A 16,139-nucleotide genomic window follows, 5' to 3' on the forward strand; every position below is an offset into this window, starting at 1 on the left:
GTTCTGATTTTCTCAACTTGTATGTATTGTGATGGATCTTCTTTTTGGCAGTAATTATGAATATGATTTGAGCCTTCCTCGTTTATCAAGGAAGTTCAAAAACCTTTAATCTTTTATAGATGAGAGAAGCTCCTCATCTCCTTTGGACCGTACACTCATTTGAACCATACACTAAGGAAGAGGCTTCAAACAGCCAGGTCCCTGCATGTGTTACTGTTAGCTAACTAACGTTCACTCCAGCCGATCCCTAACCTCTGGTTATTCATCTCTTAAATCATGTGATGGTTCGTGTCAATCACCCAATAAAAGGACATAACCGGTATGTAATTGTGTTTAAAATGCCCCCCCCTCCCCCTTTCATCGTTGGGTAGGTTTGGGTGTTTTATGGTTCTATGTGGCTGCCATTGCCTGCTTCCAGAAGAAGACCAGTGGGGACAAAGTGCACCCCTGTCCTCCCCTGTCCCTTTCTAGAGGCATTAGAGTGTTACATCAGGTCTGTACGGCAGTATAGTGTCTGAAGAGCGGGTGTCCAGGGACCAGACTCTCTCAGCATGGCTCGGATACAGCAGCTCTCCTGGTTGCTCTTCGGCCTCCTCTTCCTGGTTGGACTACAGTGTGACCAAGGGGAGCACGCCGCCCAAGGACCTCGCAGCAAGAGGGACATCAGTAATGACCAGTGAGTTTGGTGATGAAAGAGGATTTTAGTGATGGCCAGTGGTTGTTGGAATTGTGGTTATAGTTTTTTTTTGTTAATTTGAAAGAATGCAGTGTCTGCTAAAAGCAGTTGTGTAATGTAATAATTATTTAAAGTGATTGAATTTGTTACATAAACTTTACATTATTGCAACGGGTAAAAATGTAGTTATCTGCAAATATTTTCGCTTCAGTCAAGCAACTCTGATCTTCAAAGCTCAACCAAGCATCACCTCCAAAGGGTGAATTTAATCTATTGCTATTGGAGAATGAGCTCATTTGTCATCGAAATCATAAAAATATAAATTAACAGCGTTTAGTACCTAACCTACATGCTATATGATATCTTCTGTATAGTGGTACGTGTTGTGTATATACAATTAAAATGTTGATACATTAAATCTGTTCACATGTAAATGAATAATTTGAAATAAATATCTGGTCCTCCTAGGCCACGCATGGTATCAGAGAACGGTCACCTGGTCTTCTCCACCCATAACAAAGAGATCCGCTTCCAGACCTCAGGGTCAGGCAGTGTCAAAGTGGGAAATGAGGACCTCACTCAGCTGATGAGTCAGGTACACACACACGCGAGAGAAAGTCTTAAATGAATAAACATATTCACATTGACAGACAATTTGTAGAAATGTTTTCATGTTTTGTACCGTCTTTTCGAAAGGCATCCATCTTTGTMACTGTTTTTTTCCAGCTAAAGTTGTAGAAATCATATCAGATCAAGTGGTGGATATCACCATGGATATGGTAATTGGAACATTGGGAAGTGATTTAGTTTTCTTATCCACTTATCTTGTTCACATAACTATCTTTAGGAAAATATGCCCAAAAAGCAAATTCTTCAYAATATTCCATCTGTTCAGGACTTTGTTCTGTCTCTCAACATCTCTATAAGCGAGTGTTTTCACATGATACTATGAATCATTAACAACTTAGAAAGAGCAGACTCTGCAATTCAACCAGCATTTGACCAAAGATCAAAATGTATTAATATCTACTTTTATTGTAGCATGGTTATTACTCTTTAGAAACATTAATTTAATAATGGTGAAGAAACATTTTACATCAAAACTTCCATACCAAGTCTTCTTTACTTCTTACTTCATATAATTTCAGATCAAAACAAACGAAGCTGACATTAACATTATAAAACAAAATGGAGGTGGAACGTCCCCTGATGTCACTAACCAACTCAATACGCTCAACACAAAGGTGTCATCACTTGAAACTAAAGTGACAGCACTAGAACAGGTAAGTACAGTAGGGCCTACTTCTTACATGTTACATATTGAGTATGATGAATCTTACTCTTATTATAACAAATAATAATTTCCCTAACTCCAAACCCCTTACCCTCTTCCTCTCACCCTTCCTCTGCSTCTGTCCTCTCCTTCTTTCTCTCCCTGCTTCTCCAAGACGGTCCAGAGAAAGACATGTACCAGTAATCCCTGTCAGAATGGAGCCACCTGTCTAGACCTGCTGGACTCTTTTCACTGCATGTGCCCCAGCAACTGGGGGGTAAGTGGACACTGGAGTTGACACAGAGTGAGAGAGAGGGAGTGTGCACAAAGCTGCATATATGTGTTATTCCTGTTTAAATTGTGTTTTGTGTGTCTGCAGGGTTCCATCTGTGCTGTGGATGTGAATGAGTGCCAGATCTTTGTCGGGACCTCTCAGGGATGTCAGAATGGAGCCACTTGTATCAACACCCCTGGATCCTTTACGTGAGGCCACACACACACACACACTGAGAGAGAGACACACACACACACACACACACACACACACACACACACACACACACACACACTGAATCTGTCTTGTTGTATTTCTCTTCCAGTTGCGCCTGTTCACCAGAGTGGTCTGGTACCCTGTGTACGACCCGCTATGACGACTGTCAGGGTGCTGCTCAGGACCTGTGTGTCCATGGGACATGCATCGACGCAGACAGAATCACACCGAACGTGGTAACTGTCAATCATCATTCAACAGTGGTGGTCTCCTATTTGATTTCATGGATCTCATCTGTATAAAAACAGAACTGTCCGAATTTTTTTCTTAGCTGTAGCCTGCCCTGTTTAACTAGTCAAAGATACTTTCATTTAATTAATGAAGACTGTCTAGACAAGGTCATTTATTTCAGCCAACGTCTTCACCCTGGTCCCTTGGCTTCAAACAATTAGTTTAATGTGATAAATGCCCTGTGAAGAAAGCAATTACTAGATTAGATTTAGCACTGCTAGCTACCATAGCCTTAATGTTTATTTAATTTTATTAGAGTAGACTAGAGCAATGAAACACTTATTTTTCATAGTGATGATAGATCTGAGACCTGCATTAGAGTAGTAGGGACCAATCCATTACCAGTAGTACAGTGCCAGTGGTCTTACATGGGAGTAGCTATAACCATTTATCCCTTGAATATCGAATCAATTAAATTATTTATAGGCAGAGATGCCTTCATCCTCTTTTTTTTTAAAGGCCCTTTGCWAATCTTATTGAGTCTCGGCTCAGTAGGCCATGAACATCATGGAAATAGAATGACTCTAGAATGACTGTATTTCTATGACGCAGGTCATATCACATCAGTGATTCACTACTAGTGCATGTAAATGTGCTCGGTACACATTCTGTACATATTCTATTCATGGGAGTTGACATTAATCCAGGCCATGCCATGTTGTGTTATTTCCTTCCAGCCCAAGTTTAAGTGTGTTTGTGATGATGGTTGGATGGCCCCAGCCGGCAACCCGGCCTGTATCTCAGACGTGGATGAGTGTAGCCTTGCCCAGAAGCCTTGCTCCACCAACCCCCCTGTGACCTGTTACAACACCCAGGGCTCCTTCTACTGTGGCTCCTGTCCTGCTGGTGAGAGCCGCTCAGTGCTCAGTTTCCTTATCATCAATGGTATTGTGCATTAGGTCTGAGGAAACTGATGTTTGCTGACCCAAAATGGCTGACATAGTTGGTTACCTCCATGTGGTTGCCAGATGGATGCTTCTTCCGTCTTCCAAAATAGCATGTTTTGATCTTGAGTCGAAGTGCTCTCAAATTCAGTTATACAATAGTACTTCTTAAGACAAAGACATTGCTCCAGCAAATCTGTACTTTACTGTATTTCCTGGGTTTCAACTTGGGAAAGTACAAGAAAGCACAAGATTTGCGATTCGTGAGCGTTATTGAATATCATTTGGAAACGGCTGTCCTTAGCTCCTTGCAGGACTGCCCCTCAGGTGATACTCTGACATTAAGGGATCTGGGTCCTATTTCTTTACTCTGGGAACAGCCCCATCGCGATTAACTGAACTCTACAGAGGAACACAGGCTGTTCTGTGTGTGAAGATGTGTGGATCTTTGTGATGCTTATTGTGCATAATGTGTGTGTGTGTGCATCAGTAAAGAATAAATGTTATGCTTGCTTGTATATCATTACCATAAACAATGCATCTGTAAACTAAATGTGAATGTAACCTTGAATAATATGCCTATGCCTAACTGTGTAATAAACAATGATTTCCTGTATTACAGTAAATGTCCTTAGCACTGTTTGTTGTGCATTCCCCCAGGATGGCAGGGCAACGGCTACAGCTGTCTGGATGTGAATGAGTGTTCCACTAATAACGGAGGATGCTCCACTACTCCTATGGTCCAGTGTCTCAATACCATGGGCTCCTTCCACTGTGGAACCTGTCCTCCAGGTACCCATATCTGTATCTGGAGGAATCTCTTCTGGATCCTCTTCTTTCTTTACCTTCCTCTCTGTACTGTTTTCTGGTATTTCTCTAGGAGTTAGAAAAGGTGCTCTGTTGCTACAACTGATCTCTTGGTGACACACACACAACATTTAGACCAACATGGTCTTGGTCAGGTTACTGTAAGTGTGTCCTTACACAACCCTTGGTTTGAAAGTCAAAYCTGAGCTGGTGGATTTGGTGTACCACAGAAGAAAGCTGTCCTTGTTTTCCTGTCCGTGGTTACGGCGGATGCCAGCTGGCAGGTGGATGCTAGCTGACTCCTGGTAGTTTTCAGTAATATAGCTCTGATGAAAAGCAGATGCCTGACTATGTAGTGTGTTCAGCGCTAGCCCCATTCAGAGATCTCTGTGTGTATACTCTCTACCCCTCTGGCTCAGTTTCTGTCTCTCTCTTTTTCAATCTCACTTTGTCGACCTCTCCTCTGTCTGTCCCTGTCTGTATCTCATAATTAGACATTGTGCTCAACAGTATTTTATGGCCCTTTTTTATAATTCAAAATGTTGCTTTTTGACTGKTGTATAGACCCACTGGTTCATTGGTGGATTGATTGGTTAATTGATTGATCTGTATCCAGGCTATGAAGGAGATGGGAGAACCTGCACTCAGGCTAACATCTGTGCCAATAACAATGGAGGCTGCTACCCCCTTGCTACCTGCTCTTCCACTCCAGGTAAACGTGTACACACACACACCTACCTTTACGGCACCTCATGACCGCTGGCCGTGAGGATAAGACAGGGCCATTATAGCAGGCGTTGACAGCTCTGCTCTCTCTCACCTCCTGATGGCTGACATCCACTATAATGACTGTTACAGCCAGGAGACTAGATTATGATGCTATCTCATGAGTAGAGGCTGTGAGTGCTGAGAGACCAGAGACACCAGAGATCAATGACCTATTCACRTATGGGAGGAAATGTAGTATACTTTTGTTGCATGGTAGTTAGGGAGATTTGGTTTATTTCTCTAACAAATGGTCCTTGTTCGTGCTGTATCCATTCTKCCTCATCTTTATACCCAGTCCAGTAAATGCATCTGTGTCTTTTAATGTTATGATGAGTGAGTTAATCAGGTATCCTGACCATGTCTCTGTGCTTCCAGGCTCCACCCTCCCAGTGTGCACCTGTCCCCCAGACTACACAGGAAATGGCTACGGCCCAACAGGATGCACCCAGAGCAGCAATATCTGTCAGACCAACAATCCATGTGTCAACGGACAGTGTGTGGTGAGCGTGGGTTACATGGGACTCTAGCAGCTTCACAGTTTCTCAGGACCAGGATTTTACTCCTTAACCTACGATTTGTCCAGTTTTCATCTATACAGTATATTATTTAAGCAGTAAGGCATGAGGGGGTGTGGTATGTGGCCAATATACCACAGCTAAGGGCTGTTCTTATGCACGACACAATGCGGAGTGCCTGGATACAGCCCTTAGCCGTGGTAAATTGGCCATATACCACAAACACCCAAAGTGCCTTATTGCTATTATAAACTGGGTACCAACCTAGTTAGACCAGTAAAAATACATGTTTTGTCGTACACGTGGTATACGGACTGATATACTACAGCTGACAGTCAATCAACATTCAGGGCTTGAACAAACCCAGTTTATAATTGGGTTTTGGTAACATTTTTGCTGTATCCCCCCCCCCCCCCCAGCCTACTTCCACAGGGTATCTGTGTACCTGTAGTCCTGGCTGGGGAGGGGTGAACTGTGACCAGAATGTCAATGAGTGTGCCAGCAACCCATGTCAGAACGGAGGTACCTGCAACGATGGACTCAATGGATTCACCTGTACCTGCACTGACCAGTGGACAGGGCCAACCTGCCAGACCGCACAGCAAGGTGTGTGTGCGTGCATGTGCTCGTGCCGTCACTGCTTTGCATGTATATCTGTGTCTTTATGGAATGATAAAGAGAAAGTGACTTGTTTCAGGGAGTTTTGCTGTGTATGTACAGTGTGTGTACTGTGTGCTTCACTTACCTGTGTGTGTGTGTGTGTGTTGTCAGTGTGTGGAGGCTACCTGACTGGCCCGGCTGGTACATTCAGCTACCCCAATACCCCTGGTAGTGACCAGTATGACCACCAGGTCAGCTGTGCCTGGGTCATCAGAACAGACGCCAACAAGGTCGGTGTAATCTAATGCCACACAGTCACTTACACGCAGCAGGTCCTGGACCAGACTACACATGACAAGACTGGACTCACAGTCTAACAAAGAGTTTGGCATATGCTCTTCCATGCTGTTACATCAGTAGTAATGCAGTATCCCATGGAATAAGCATTTTGGTGACATTTAGAACATTTGTTCTTTTCATTGTGCACGCCAAGTAGCTATAGAAGATGAGTGAGTACAAGAGAAGTGGAATAGTTCTTTGATGCTGTGTTAATACTGTGGTGTTCATTTCTTCCCAGATTCTGCGGATCACCTTCCCTCACTTTGAGCTGGAGAACAGTGCCAACTGCAACTTCGACTTCCTTCAGATCCACGATGGCGAGAGCGCCTCGGCCTATCAGTTAGGGAAGTACTGCGGTACCAGCTCCCCCGCAGAGCTCTTCAGCTCCCACAATGCATTGTACTTTTGGTTCCGCTCTGACCATTCCGTCAACGCAGGCGGCTTCACTGTGGCCTGGACCTCACAGACACCAGGTGTGTGCCTGTGCTTGTGTGTGCTTGGGCTTGTGTGTGCTTGGGCTTGTGTGTGCCTGTGTGTGTCTGTGTGTGCCTGTGTGTGTCTGTGTTAGCAAGAGACCTAGACAAAATGTATTATTTGCAATCTACCTGAAATAGCTTAGTCAGGTGTTACACATGTGCAGTCCTCTCCTCACTGCAATATGTACCTGTTTGTTCCACCTCCAGTATGTGGGGGGGAGTTGACCGAACCCTACGGTAACATCAACTCACCTGGTTACCCCGGCAACTACCCTCCCAACCGCGACTGCTATTGGACGGTTGACGTGGCCCCCGGCCTGCTCATCACCTTTGCCTTCGGAACCCTCAGCCTGGAAAACCACCCTGACTGTAACTATGACTACCTGGAGGTGAGGCAGGCACCATGGCAACATGTCCCTTCAGCAACATTATGTGAATATTAAGATTTTTCATTTTCATCCGCAACTGTGAAAGTTCTAGGTCTGTTACTGTAACGGTTGTCTGCCCTTGGTTCTGTGTTCTGTGTTCTAGATTCGGGATGGTCTCCTCCCAGAAGATCCGGTTCTAGATAAGTACTGCCACAATGTGTCTCCCGCCCCAATCCAGACCACGGGACCTGCAGCATGGATAAGGTTCCACTCGGACTTCTCTAACTCTGACCGTGGCTTCCACATCACATACACCACCTCTCCATGTAAGAGATCTGTCATATCAACTACTGTTAACAACTGACCTTTGATAAGGATAGGATTATTACAAGGATTCTCCATGTTTTGCAATGTCGTATGCAGCTTTTCTTGGTCCCAYATCTTTGTGCTGTTTTGCTCYTTCCTATGGTCGTTCCATAAATGACCATAGGAGTCGGCTAACCATCCCAAAGTGATCTGGGACTAGGCTATTCTAAAGGATCTCCCTCTAGAACTGAAGGTCATGTGTCCGGCTCTCTCTGTTCTAGCTGACCCTGGTTGTGGAGGAACCTTTACAGAGAGCGAGGGCATCATCATCTCCCCCAACTGGCCCAATAACTACGCCCACAACCGCCAGTGTGTCTACATCATCCGCCTGCCGGCTAATGAGATTGTCTCGCTCAACTTCACCCATGTGGACTTGGAGTCCCACAGCGGTTGTGTGTTTGACTATGTGGAGGTACAGTAGTGTGTGTGTTTTTGTTTAACTATCCTTGTGGGTACCAGAAGTCCTCACAGGGATAGTAAAACAAAGAAATTCAGACATTTGGGGACAATTTCCCAGTCCCCACAATGAAAAATGTTAGGTTTAGGATTAGAATTAAGGTTTGGGTTAGGCATTACAGTTAGGTATAGTTTTAGGGTTAGGAGTTTGGGGGGTAAGGTTAGGGTTATGGTTAGGTTAGGTTAAGGGTTTGGGGTTAAGGAAAAAATATTTTGGATGGGAATAAATTKTTTGGTCCCCACAAGGATAGCAATACAAAACTGTGTGCGTGCATGTGTGTGTTTGTGATTGAGATTGTTGGTGGTGTCAAGGTGCTTTGTCTCTGGGAGGGGGATTAGCTATGATGTGTTTACCTGTATCTCTGTGTCCTCGTAACATTGTTRGTGTTTGACTCTCCTGGTTGTGTTTCCCAGGTCCGTGATGGTCCCACAGAGACAGGCCCTCTGATTGGGAAGTACTGTGGCGATGRCATCCCTGCACCCATCCTGTCCTCCTCCAATGCTCTCTGGATCCGCTTCAAGTCTGACGGATCAATCACCCGGGCCGGGTTCAGGGCCACATACGAAGTCGGTGAGAAACACAAGCGCTGTCTAACCACACCAGTGGCAAAACACTATCTCTTCACCGTCTTGTCACTGGCAAACTCCAACAGTGACAAACCACAAGCTCTTCAGATATGCCAAAAAATCATGACCCGGTGACATATAGGGGTACTGATAATGTACTGCATCCATATAGTGCTTCTCGCTAGGTCTCTAAGCAGTTAAAATCTCACGTCTCCCCGATCTCTACCTCTGTAGTAATCACATTTCAGCACAGCTGCCTCGCAGAGCTTATTAAAAGTGCGAGGGTTTTATGTGAAGGATAAAAAGGGTTGTGTATTCAGCTTCTTCTGCCCCCTCCCCCACCATGCAGTTTTGTGTGTGTGTGTGTGGCCATCTCATATGTCTGTATGCCTGGCATGTATGTTATTTAACAGCTGCTCGAGAGACTGAGGTTATATCAGCGAAATTGAGTTATTGACATAGTGGTGTTCTCTTCAATGTTCTCTACCTCTCTTATTGAACCTTAAGTCTACCTGCGGCATTGGCATTCTCTGGTGATTAAACACACTCTTGACGCTCACCGTGAATAGTGTGTGTGTGTGTGTGTGTGTGTGTGCCCTTTAATGGCCCACCCTCCACTCCATCTTCTGCACCTGGAAATGGCCTGTCAGACTGGACTACTTAGTGTCAAGGCCTGGGATAAATATCCAGTGTGATTCCCAATGCTTGTTCTCTTCGCTCCGTATTTGCATATACAGTATGTGAAGTGTAACAGTCGTGTATGGTGATCTCAGCCAAAAGAACAGTTTTGTCATTTAGCAGGCTCTCTTACAGGTCCTTACAGTTAATTTTCATCATCTGGCAACTGGTTTGCAGTCCATTAGAATGAATTAACTTGACCTCCTTTTCCAATTAGTTTGTGCATAGCCATCTAGAATTGTCTCAATGGAGTTCTCTCTTTCCCAGGCTGTGGTGGCACCTTCTCTGGTACGGGTCAGATCCGGTCCCCCTACCACCCTGATGCCTACCCCCACAACAAGGAGTGTGAGTGGGTCATCAACCAACCACAGGGCTATGTTGTCACCCTCAACTTCCTCACCTTCGACATCGAGAGTGGCTCCTGTGTATATGACTTTGTTGAGGTATTCAAAATTCCCTCCAGCCTTTCATTCTTGAATTCTGCCTCTGATTGTCAAACATTGCCAATGAATATACAGTACCAGTCAAAAGTTTGGACACCTACTCATTCCAGGGTTTTTCTTTATTTTTATTATTTTCTACATTGTAGAATAATAGTGAAGACATTAAAACTATGAAATAACACATATGGAATCATGTAGTAACCAAAAAAGTGTTAAATCAAAATGTACATATATATATTTACTATTGTTGTCATTACATACACAAACACTTCTAAAGAGACGAGGTGACCTGATATAAGCGTCACCTCTCTCTCTCTCTTTCTTTCTTTCTTTCTGTCTCTCAATTTCAATTTAAGGGGCTTTTTTGGTTTTAGTTTATGGGAAACATAAACTCAGCAAAAAAGAAACATCCCTTTTTCAGGACCCTGTCTTTCAAAGATAATTTGTAAAAATCCAAATAACTTCACAGATCTTCATTGTAAAGGGTTTAAACACTGTTTCCCATGCTTGTTCAATGAACCATAAACAATTAATGAACGTGCACCTGTGGAACGGTCGTTAAGACACTAACAGCTTACAGACGGTAGGCAATTAAGGTCACAGTTATGAAAACCTAGGACACTAAAGAGGCCTTTCTACTGACTCTGAAAAACACCAAAAGAACGATGCCCAGGGTCCCTGCTCATCTGCATGAACGTGCCTTAGGTATGCTGCAAGGAGGCATGAGGACTGCAGATGTGGTCCAGAGCAATAAATTGCAATGTCCATACTGTGATACGCCTAAGACAGCGCTACAGGGAGACAGGACGGACAGCTGATCGTCCTCGCAGTGGCAGACCACGTGTAACTGGTCTGTGGCAACAGGTCACAAATCTTGGGTCTGTGTAATCTGAGGGAAATATATGTCTCTAATATGGTCATACAGTTGGCCGGAGGTTAGGAAGTGCAGCTCAGTTTCCACCTCATTTTGTGGGCAGTGTGCACATAGCCTGTCTTCTTTTGACAGCCAGGTCTGCCTTCAGTGGCCTTTCTCAATAGCAAGGCTATGCTCACTGAGTATGTACATAGTAAATATTTCCTTAATTTTGGGTCAGTCACAGTAGTCAGGAAATCTGCCACTGTAGGGCCAAATAGCATTCTAGTTTGCTCAGGGTTTTTTAGTAAATTCTTTCCAGTGTGTCAAGTAATTATTCTCATGATTTGGTTGGGTCTAATTGTGTTGTTGTCCTGGGGCTCTGTGGGGTCTGTTTGTGTTTGTGAACAGAGCCCCAGGACCAGCTTGTTAAGGGGACTCTTCTCCAGGTTTTTTTCTCTGTAGGTGATGGCTTTGTTATGGAAGGGTTGAGAATCGCTTCTTTTTAGGTGGTTGTAGAATTTAACAGCTCTTTTCTGTATTTTGATAAATAGTGGGTATCGGTCTAATTCTCCTCTGCATGCGTTATTTGGTGTTTTACGTTGTACACGGAGGATATTTTTTCAGAATTCTGCATGCAGTCTCAGTTTGGTGTTTGTCCCATTTTGTGAATTCTTGATTTGAGAGAGGACCCTAGACCTCACAACCATAAAGGGCAATGGGTTCCATAACTGATTCAAGTATTTTTTGCCAGATCCTAATTGGTATGTCAAATGTTATGTTCCTTTTGATGGCATAGAAGGCCTTTCTTGCCTTGTCTCTTAGATCCTTCACAGCTTTGTGGAAGTTACTTGTGGCGCCAATGTTTAGGATGAGATATGTATCGTTTTTTGCGTGCTCTAGGGCAACGGTGTCTAGATGGGATTTGTTTTTTGTGGTCCTGGAAACTGGACCTTTTTTGGAACACCATTATTTTTGTCTTACTGAGATTTACTCTCAGGGCCCAGGTCTGACAGAATCTGTGCAGAAGATCTAGGTGCTGCTGTAGACCCTCCTTGGTTGGGGACAGAAGCACCTGATAATCAGCAAACAGTAGACATTTTACTTCAAATTCTAGTAGGATGTGGCAGGGTGCTGCAGACTGTTCTAGAACCCTTGTACTAGTCAGTATATATGCTGAAGAGAGTGGGGCTTAAGCTGCATCCCTGTCTCACCCTAAGGCCCTGTGGAAAGAAATGTGTGTGTTGTTTTGCCAGTTTTAACCGCACACTTGTTGTTTGTATACATGTATTTTATAATGTCCTATGTTTAATCCCCAACACCACTTTCCATCAATTTGAATAGCAGACCCTCATGCAAAATGTTCTTTCTTTATTTCTTTCTCTCTCTTTCTTTCTTTCTATCTTTCTCTTTCTCTCTCTCGCTCTCTCTCCTTTCGTTCTCTCTCTCTCACTTTCTTTCTCTCTTTCTTTCTCTCTATTTCTTTCTCTCTCTCTCTCCTTTCTGTCTTGTCCTCTCTTCACTTCTCTTTCTTTCCTGCTCTCTTTCTTTCGCTCTTTCTTTCTTCTCCCCCCCCCCCCCCCCCCCCCCTCCCCCCCCCCCCCCCCCCCAGGTAAGGGACGGCTCCACGGTGAGCTCTCCTCTGATTGGTACATACTGTGGCAACACCATGCCAGCCATGCTCCAGTCCACCCAGAGGTCCATGTACATCCGCTTCAAGACTGACTCGTCTGTCTCCAACCACGGCTTCACCGCAGCCTACGACTCTGCTATGGAGGGTAAGCCCCTGGCACTCATGAGATATGTAGTTTATTCTGCCTTAACTTAAAGCTCAAGTATCTAGTAGTGTGTATGTGTTGTCAGTGAGTGGTATCTGTGAGCCTATGTGTCCTGGGACAAATCCTTTGTCTCTGTATAATATTTCAAAAAATATGAATTGTGTTGACTATGAATGAGGTGTAAAAAGAATAGTAATGTTGAGCCTGTTTCCCTGTTTGATACCACGATGCCAGGTTGTGGCGCTACTCTTAATGCCCCATCGGGCTCCCTCACCAGCCCTGGCCATCCCAACAACTACCCCCATGGAGCCAACTGCACCTGGTACATCTCTGTCGCCCCAGGCAACCTCATCCGCCTGTCCTTCACCTCCTTCAACATGGAGTACCACATCAGCTGTAACTATGACTACGTGGAGGTGTATGACAATGGCACTGTGGCGACTGGGACCAAGCTTGGCAGGTAGAGTACAGTACACGCAAACAAACCCATGTCAAGGTGTTTTAAGAACCTGTGGCAATATGGTGATTACCCTAAATAATTTTAATGTGTGTGAACATTGGCAAGATTCAAAGTGAATATGCACTCTAGAAGTGATTCACTCTCGTGATAATTTACTCCAACTCGACGTCAACTCAAACTTCAGTTAACTTCTGTTGGTGAGTGATCAGGTTTATTGTTTGGGAAAGAATGACAGTTTTTTCCCCCCCGCATCTGGCCTATCTCTTTCCAGGTACTGCGGTCGGTCTGTCCCTCCCTCTCTGACCAGCACAGACAACCTGATGACTGTCCTCTTTGTCTCCGACATCAGCCTAGCAACCGAAGGCTTCTCTGCCAACTATGTCTCCATCGATGCCACCACCGGTACGGTTACCCTCAGCAACAAGAAACATTACGGTTACCCTTGGCAACCGCTATTTCCATTTACAACCCCCCCCCCAACAACGCATTCATTCACAGAAAAAGTCACATAAAATGTGTGATATATGAGGTTTAAGAAGAGGAAATCACCGCCACTACGAGTACTGTTACCCTCGACAACATCAAGAATTCAAATTAACAGAAAAATTGAAAATAACTTCCCATAAAGTAGATGAGATATCAGGGTTAGAGGGGGTTCAAACCTTTTGTAACAAAATAACCGAAACAAAGCAAGAAAACACACAGAAAAGATGGCAGTAGTAAAGTAGAAGATTATATCCGAGTTCGACCAATGCTTTGCCTCTTGCTTGAATGGTACTGTAAATTACTGCACACAACATTCCCCCCTTATTCCTCAACTCCAGTCGAAGGAGAATTTGGTGTTGAGGTCTAGTACTGCAAGACTACCCTTATGTTAACCCCATCTCTTTCCCCTCATATTCACTAAATCATATTCCTCTCATGTCTTCCCCAGACTGTAGTGAAACGTTCACCTCCCCTACAGGAGAACTCAGCTCTCCTAACTTTCCCAGTAACTACCCCACCAACCGCCAGTGTATCTATAAGATCATTGTTGGGGTCAACATGCAGATCATGCTCAACTTCACTGACTTTAATATGGAGGGCTCACCACCCAACTGTGCTTTCGACTATGTAGAGATCAGGTGAGCACCCAGTCATAATGAGTCTGATCTTATTCAGCTGTTACAGGAGGATGTTTGTCAGTTGTATGATTCAATTTCACTTGAGCAGTCATTTTGGTGTAATTAGTAGCTAGCCAGGCAAGAAAACCCAGGCCAAAGTGAGTGACTGTGAAACCAATGAACAATAATGTGATTAGAATCAAATGAGAACTATGTCAGCAAGCGTGACGAGACGAAAGCTGTTAATATAGCCAGCAACTTAAATGCCACTATTTGTATCTCCCACGGTTCTCTCTGTCCCACAGAGATGGCGGTTATGAAACCTCTCCTCTGATTGGCAAGTTCTGCTCCAACCAGAGGCCTCCAATGATGGTGTCACATAGCAACCGCCTGTGGCTCATGTTCCGTTCTGACTCCTCTGTCACCTTCCCTGGCTTCAGGGCACACTGGGATGGCACGCAGACAGGTGGGTGTGTGGGAGAAATGTCTATTTCATTAGCATCATCTTCAACAGGTATTGTGATACATACCATAAAATGTACTATACTTTAACTACTCAGAATCTTAACTCCATCCCTCTGTTTGTACCTCTCTCCTCCTATTCCTCTCCTTTTGTTCCTGCCCTTTCCCAACCTAGGCTGTGGAGGTACTCTGACCACCAGTTCAGGAGGGTTCTCCTCTCCTAACTACCCCCTACCCTACCACACTAACGCTGAGTGCTACTGGCTGATCAAGGCCGGCGCTGGGAGCCTGATCACTCTCAGCTTTGGTGACTTCGATCTGGAGTCCAGCACCGGCTGTACATATGACTACCTGGCCGTGAGTACAGAGCACTGTTCAAGGTTATCACACCCACATAACAGTCAGTCAGTACAAACTGAAATTGAACACGAGAGACAATATGTGTTCATGACGTTGCTGAAAGAAAAGCATATCCCTTGCCCCTTTCGATATCTAACAAAATGTCTGTCTGCCTGCCTGCCTGCCCATCTGTCCGCCCGTCTGTCCGTAGGTGTACGATGGGAACAGCACTAATGCTCCACAGCTGGCCAACCTGTGTGGGTCTCAGTTGCCTGCCCCAATCAACTCCAGTAGGAGTGAGCTCTATGTGAAACTACGCACAGACAGTGTCGTCGCAGCTGGAGGCTTCGTGGCCATGTATACAACCAGTGAGCATCTATCACACACACACACACACACACACACACACGAGTCTAGCTTTACACAAATATACCTCCCCAGTAGCCACTCCATGTAAATGATGTGTCAATGTGTCCTAATGGAGCTGTTGGGTGATTATAAGCCATCTGGCTTTCCAAAGACATTCAGCCATCTCTGTTTGCTGCTTGAGCTGGTACGCTCATGTTGATTTTGTTATCATTTTGTAGGTTCCATTTTACTTTCTTGTTATCCAATTTGTACACGTTTACTTTGACATAGTTACGTTTGAATCTTGAGATACAGTGAACCTTACTGCAGTTCATGCCGTACCATGCCTAAGTGGCTTACAGTGGTATCCCAGGGTGCCTTTTGTTTGGTTTCCATGGAAATGTGGTTAGGGAACGCACTCTTGAGGTTCGAGAGGTGAGGAGACCGAGTTGCCAGAGGTACTCGCACTACAAAAGAATGTCAGAGTGGGGACTGGCTTTTGTTCTTATTGTCAGTCTTGTCAAATGGGCTTTCTGGAAGTCATGCTGAAAGGACAAGAGGTCACTCTTAGTGAACTCGATCTTGTTTTGTTTCTGTAACACCGCTTTCCAATTTGGCCCTGGACTCATGTTCTCATTCTGTCCCTTGAACACTAATTGTCACTTAGGTTTATACAGAGAGGTCAGCTCTGCTCTGAAACTTTATTTAGTTATTCCTGGAAAAATCTGTTTCAGTTTGACTCTCAGTTGAAAAGTACAATGTCTGCCTTTTTGTTGGCTCTCATGCTTAAGCTTGACAT

General features: G+C 44.5%; 1 protein-coding gene across 1 annotated transcript in view; it reads left to right on the top strand.

Annotated features, from left to right (window-relative positions):
• Positions 1–74: 74 nt before the first annotated feature.
• Positions 75–16,139, top strand: part of cubn (cubilin (intrinsic factor-cobalamin receptor)) — a 50,816-nt gene continuing 34,751 nt past the window's right edge. The window contains exons 1-25 of the mRNA XM_024000194.1: positions 75–676; positions 1,145–1,271; positions 1,825–1,959; positions 2,125–2,226; positions 2,329–2,432; positions 2,549–2,675; positions 3,408–3,576; positions 4,275–4,406; positions 5,038–5,133; positions 5,565–5,689; positions 6,124–6,310; positions 6,476–6,594; positions 6,882–7,116; positions 7,327–7,508; positions 7,651–7,813; positions 8,075–8,265; positions 8,724–8,880; positions 9,822–9,997; positions 12,463–12,628; positions 12,863–13,088; positions 13,360–13,490; positions 14,023–14,212; positions 14,497–14,657; positions 14,829–15,010; positions 15,204–15,360. Coding sequence (XP_023855962.1) covers positions 552–676; positions 1,145–1,271; positions 1,825–1,959; positions 2,125–2,226; positions 2,329–2,432; positions 2,549–2,675; positions 3,408–3,576; positions 4,275–4,406; positions 5,038–5,133; positions 5,565–5,689; positions 6,124–6,310; positions 6,476–6,594; positions 6,882–7,116; positions 7,327–7,508; positions 7,651–7,813; positions 8,075–8,265; positions 8,724–8,880; positions 9,822–9,997; positions 12,463–12,628; positions 12,863–13,088; positions 13,360–13,490; positions 14,023–14,212; positions 14,497–14,657; positions 14,829–15,010; positions 15,204–15,360 — 3,865 coding nt within the window. The 5' untranslated portion in view covers positions 75–551. The remainder of the gene's footprint in view (positions 677–1,144; positions 1,272–1,824; positions 1,960–2,124; positions 2,227–2,328; positions 2,433–2,548; positions 2,676–3,407; positions 3,577–4,274; positions 4,407–5,037; positions 5,134–5,564; positions 5,690–6,123; positions 6,311–6,475; positions 6,595–6,881; positions 7,117–7,326; positions 7,509–7,650; positions 7,814–8,074; positions 8,266–8,723; positions 8,881–9,821; positions 9,998–12,462; positions 12,629–12,862; positions 13,089–13,359; positions 13,491–14,022; positions 14,213–14,496; positions 14,658–14,828; positions 15,011–15,203; positions 15,361–16,139) is intronic.

The sequence above is a fragment of the Salvelinus sp. IW2-2015 genome, linkage group LG14, assembly GCF_002910315.2.
Source record: "Salvelinus sp. IW2-2015 linkage group LG14, ASM291031v2, whole genome shotgun sequence".
NCBI classification, from domain to species: Eukaryota; Metazoa; Chordata; class Actinopteri; order Salmoniformes; family Salmonidae; genus Salvelinus; species Salvelinus sp. IW2-2015.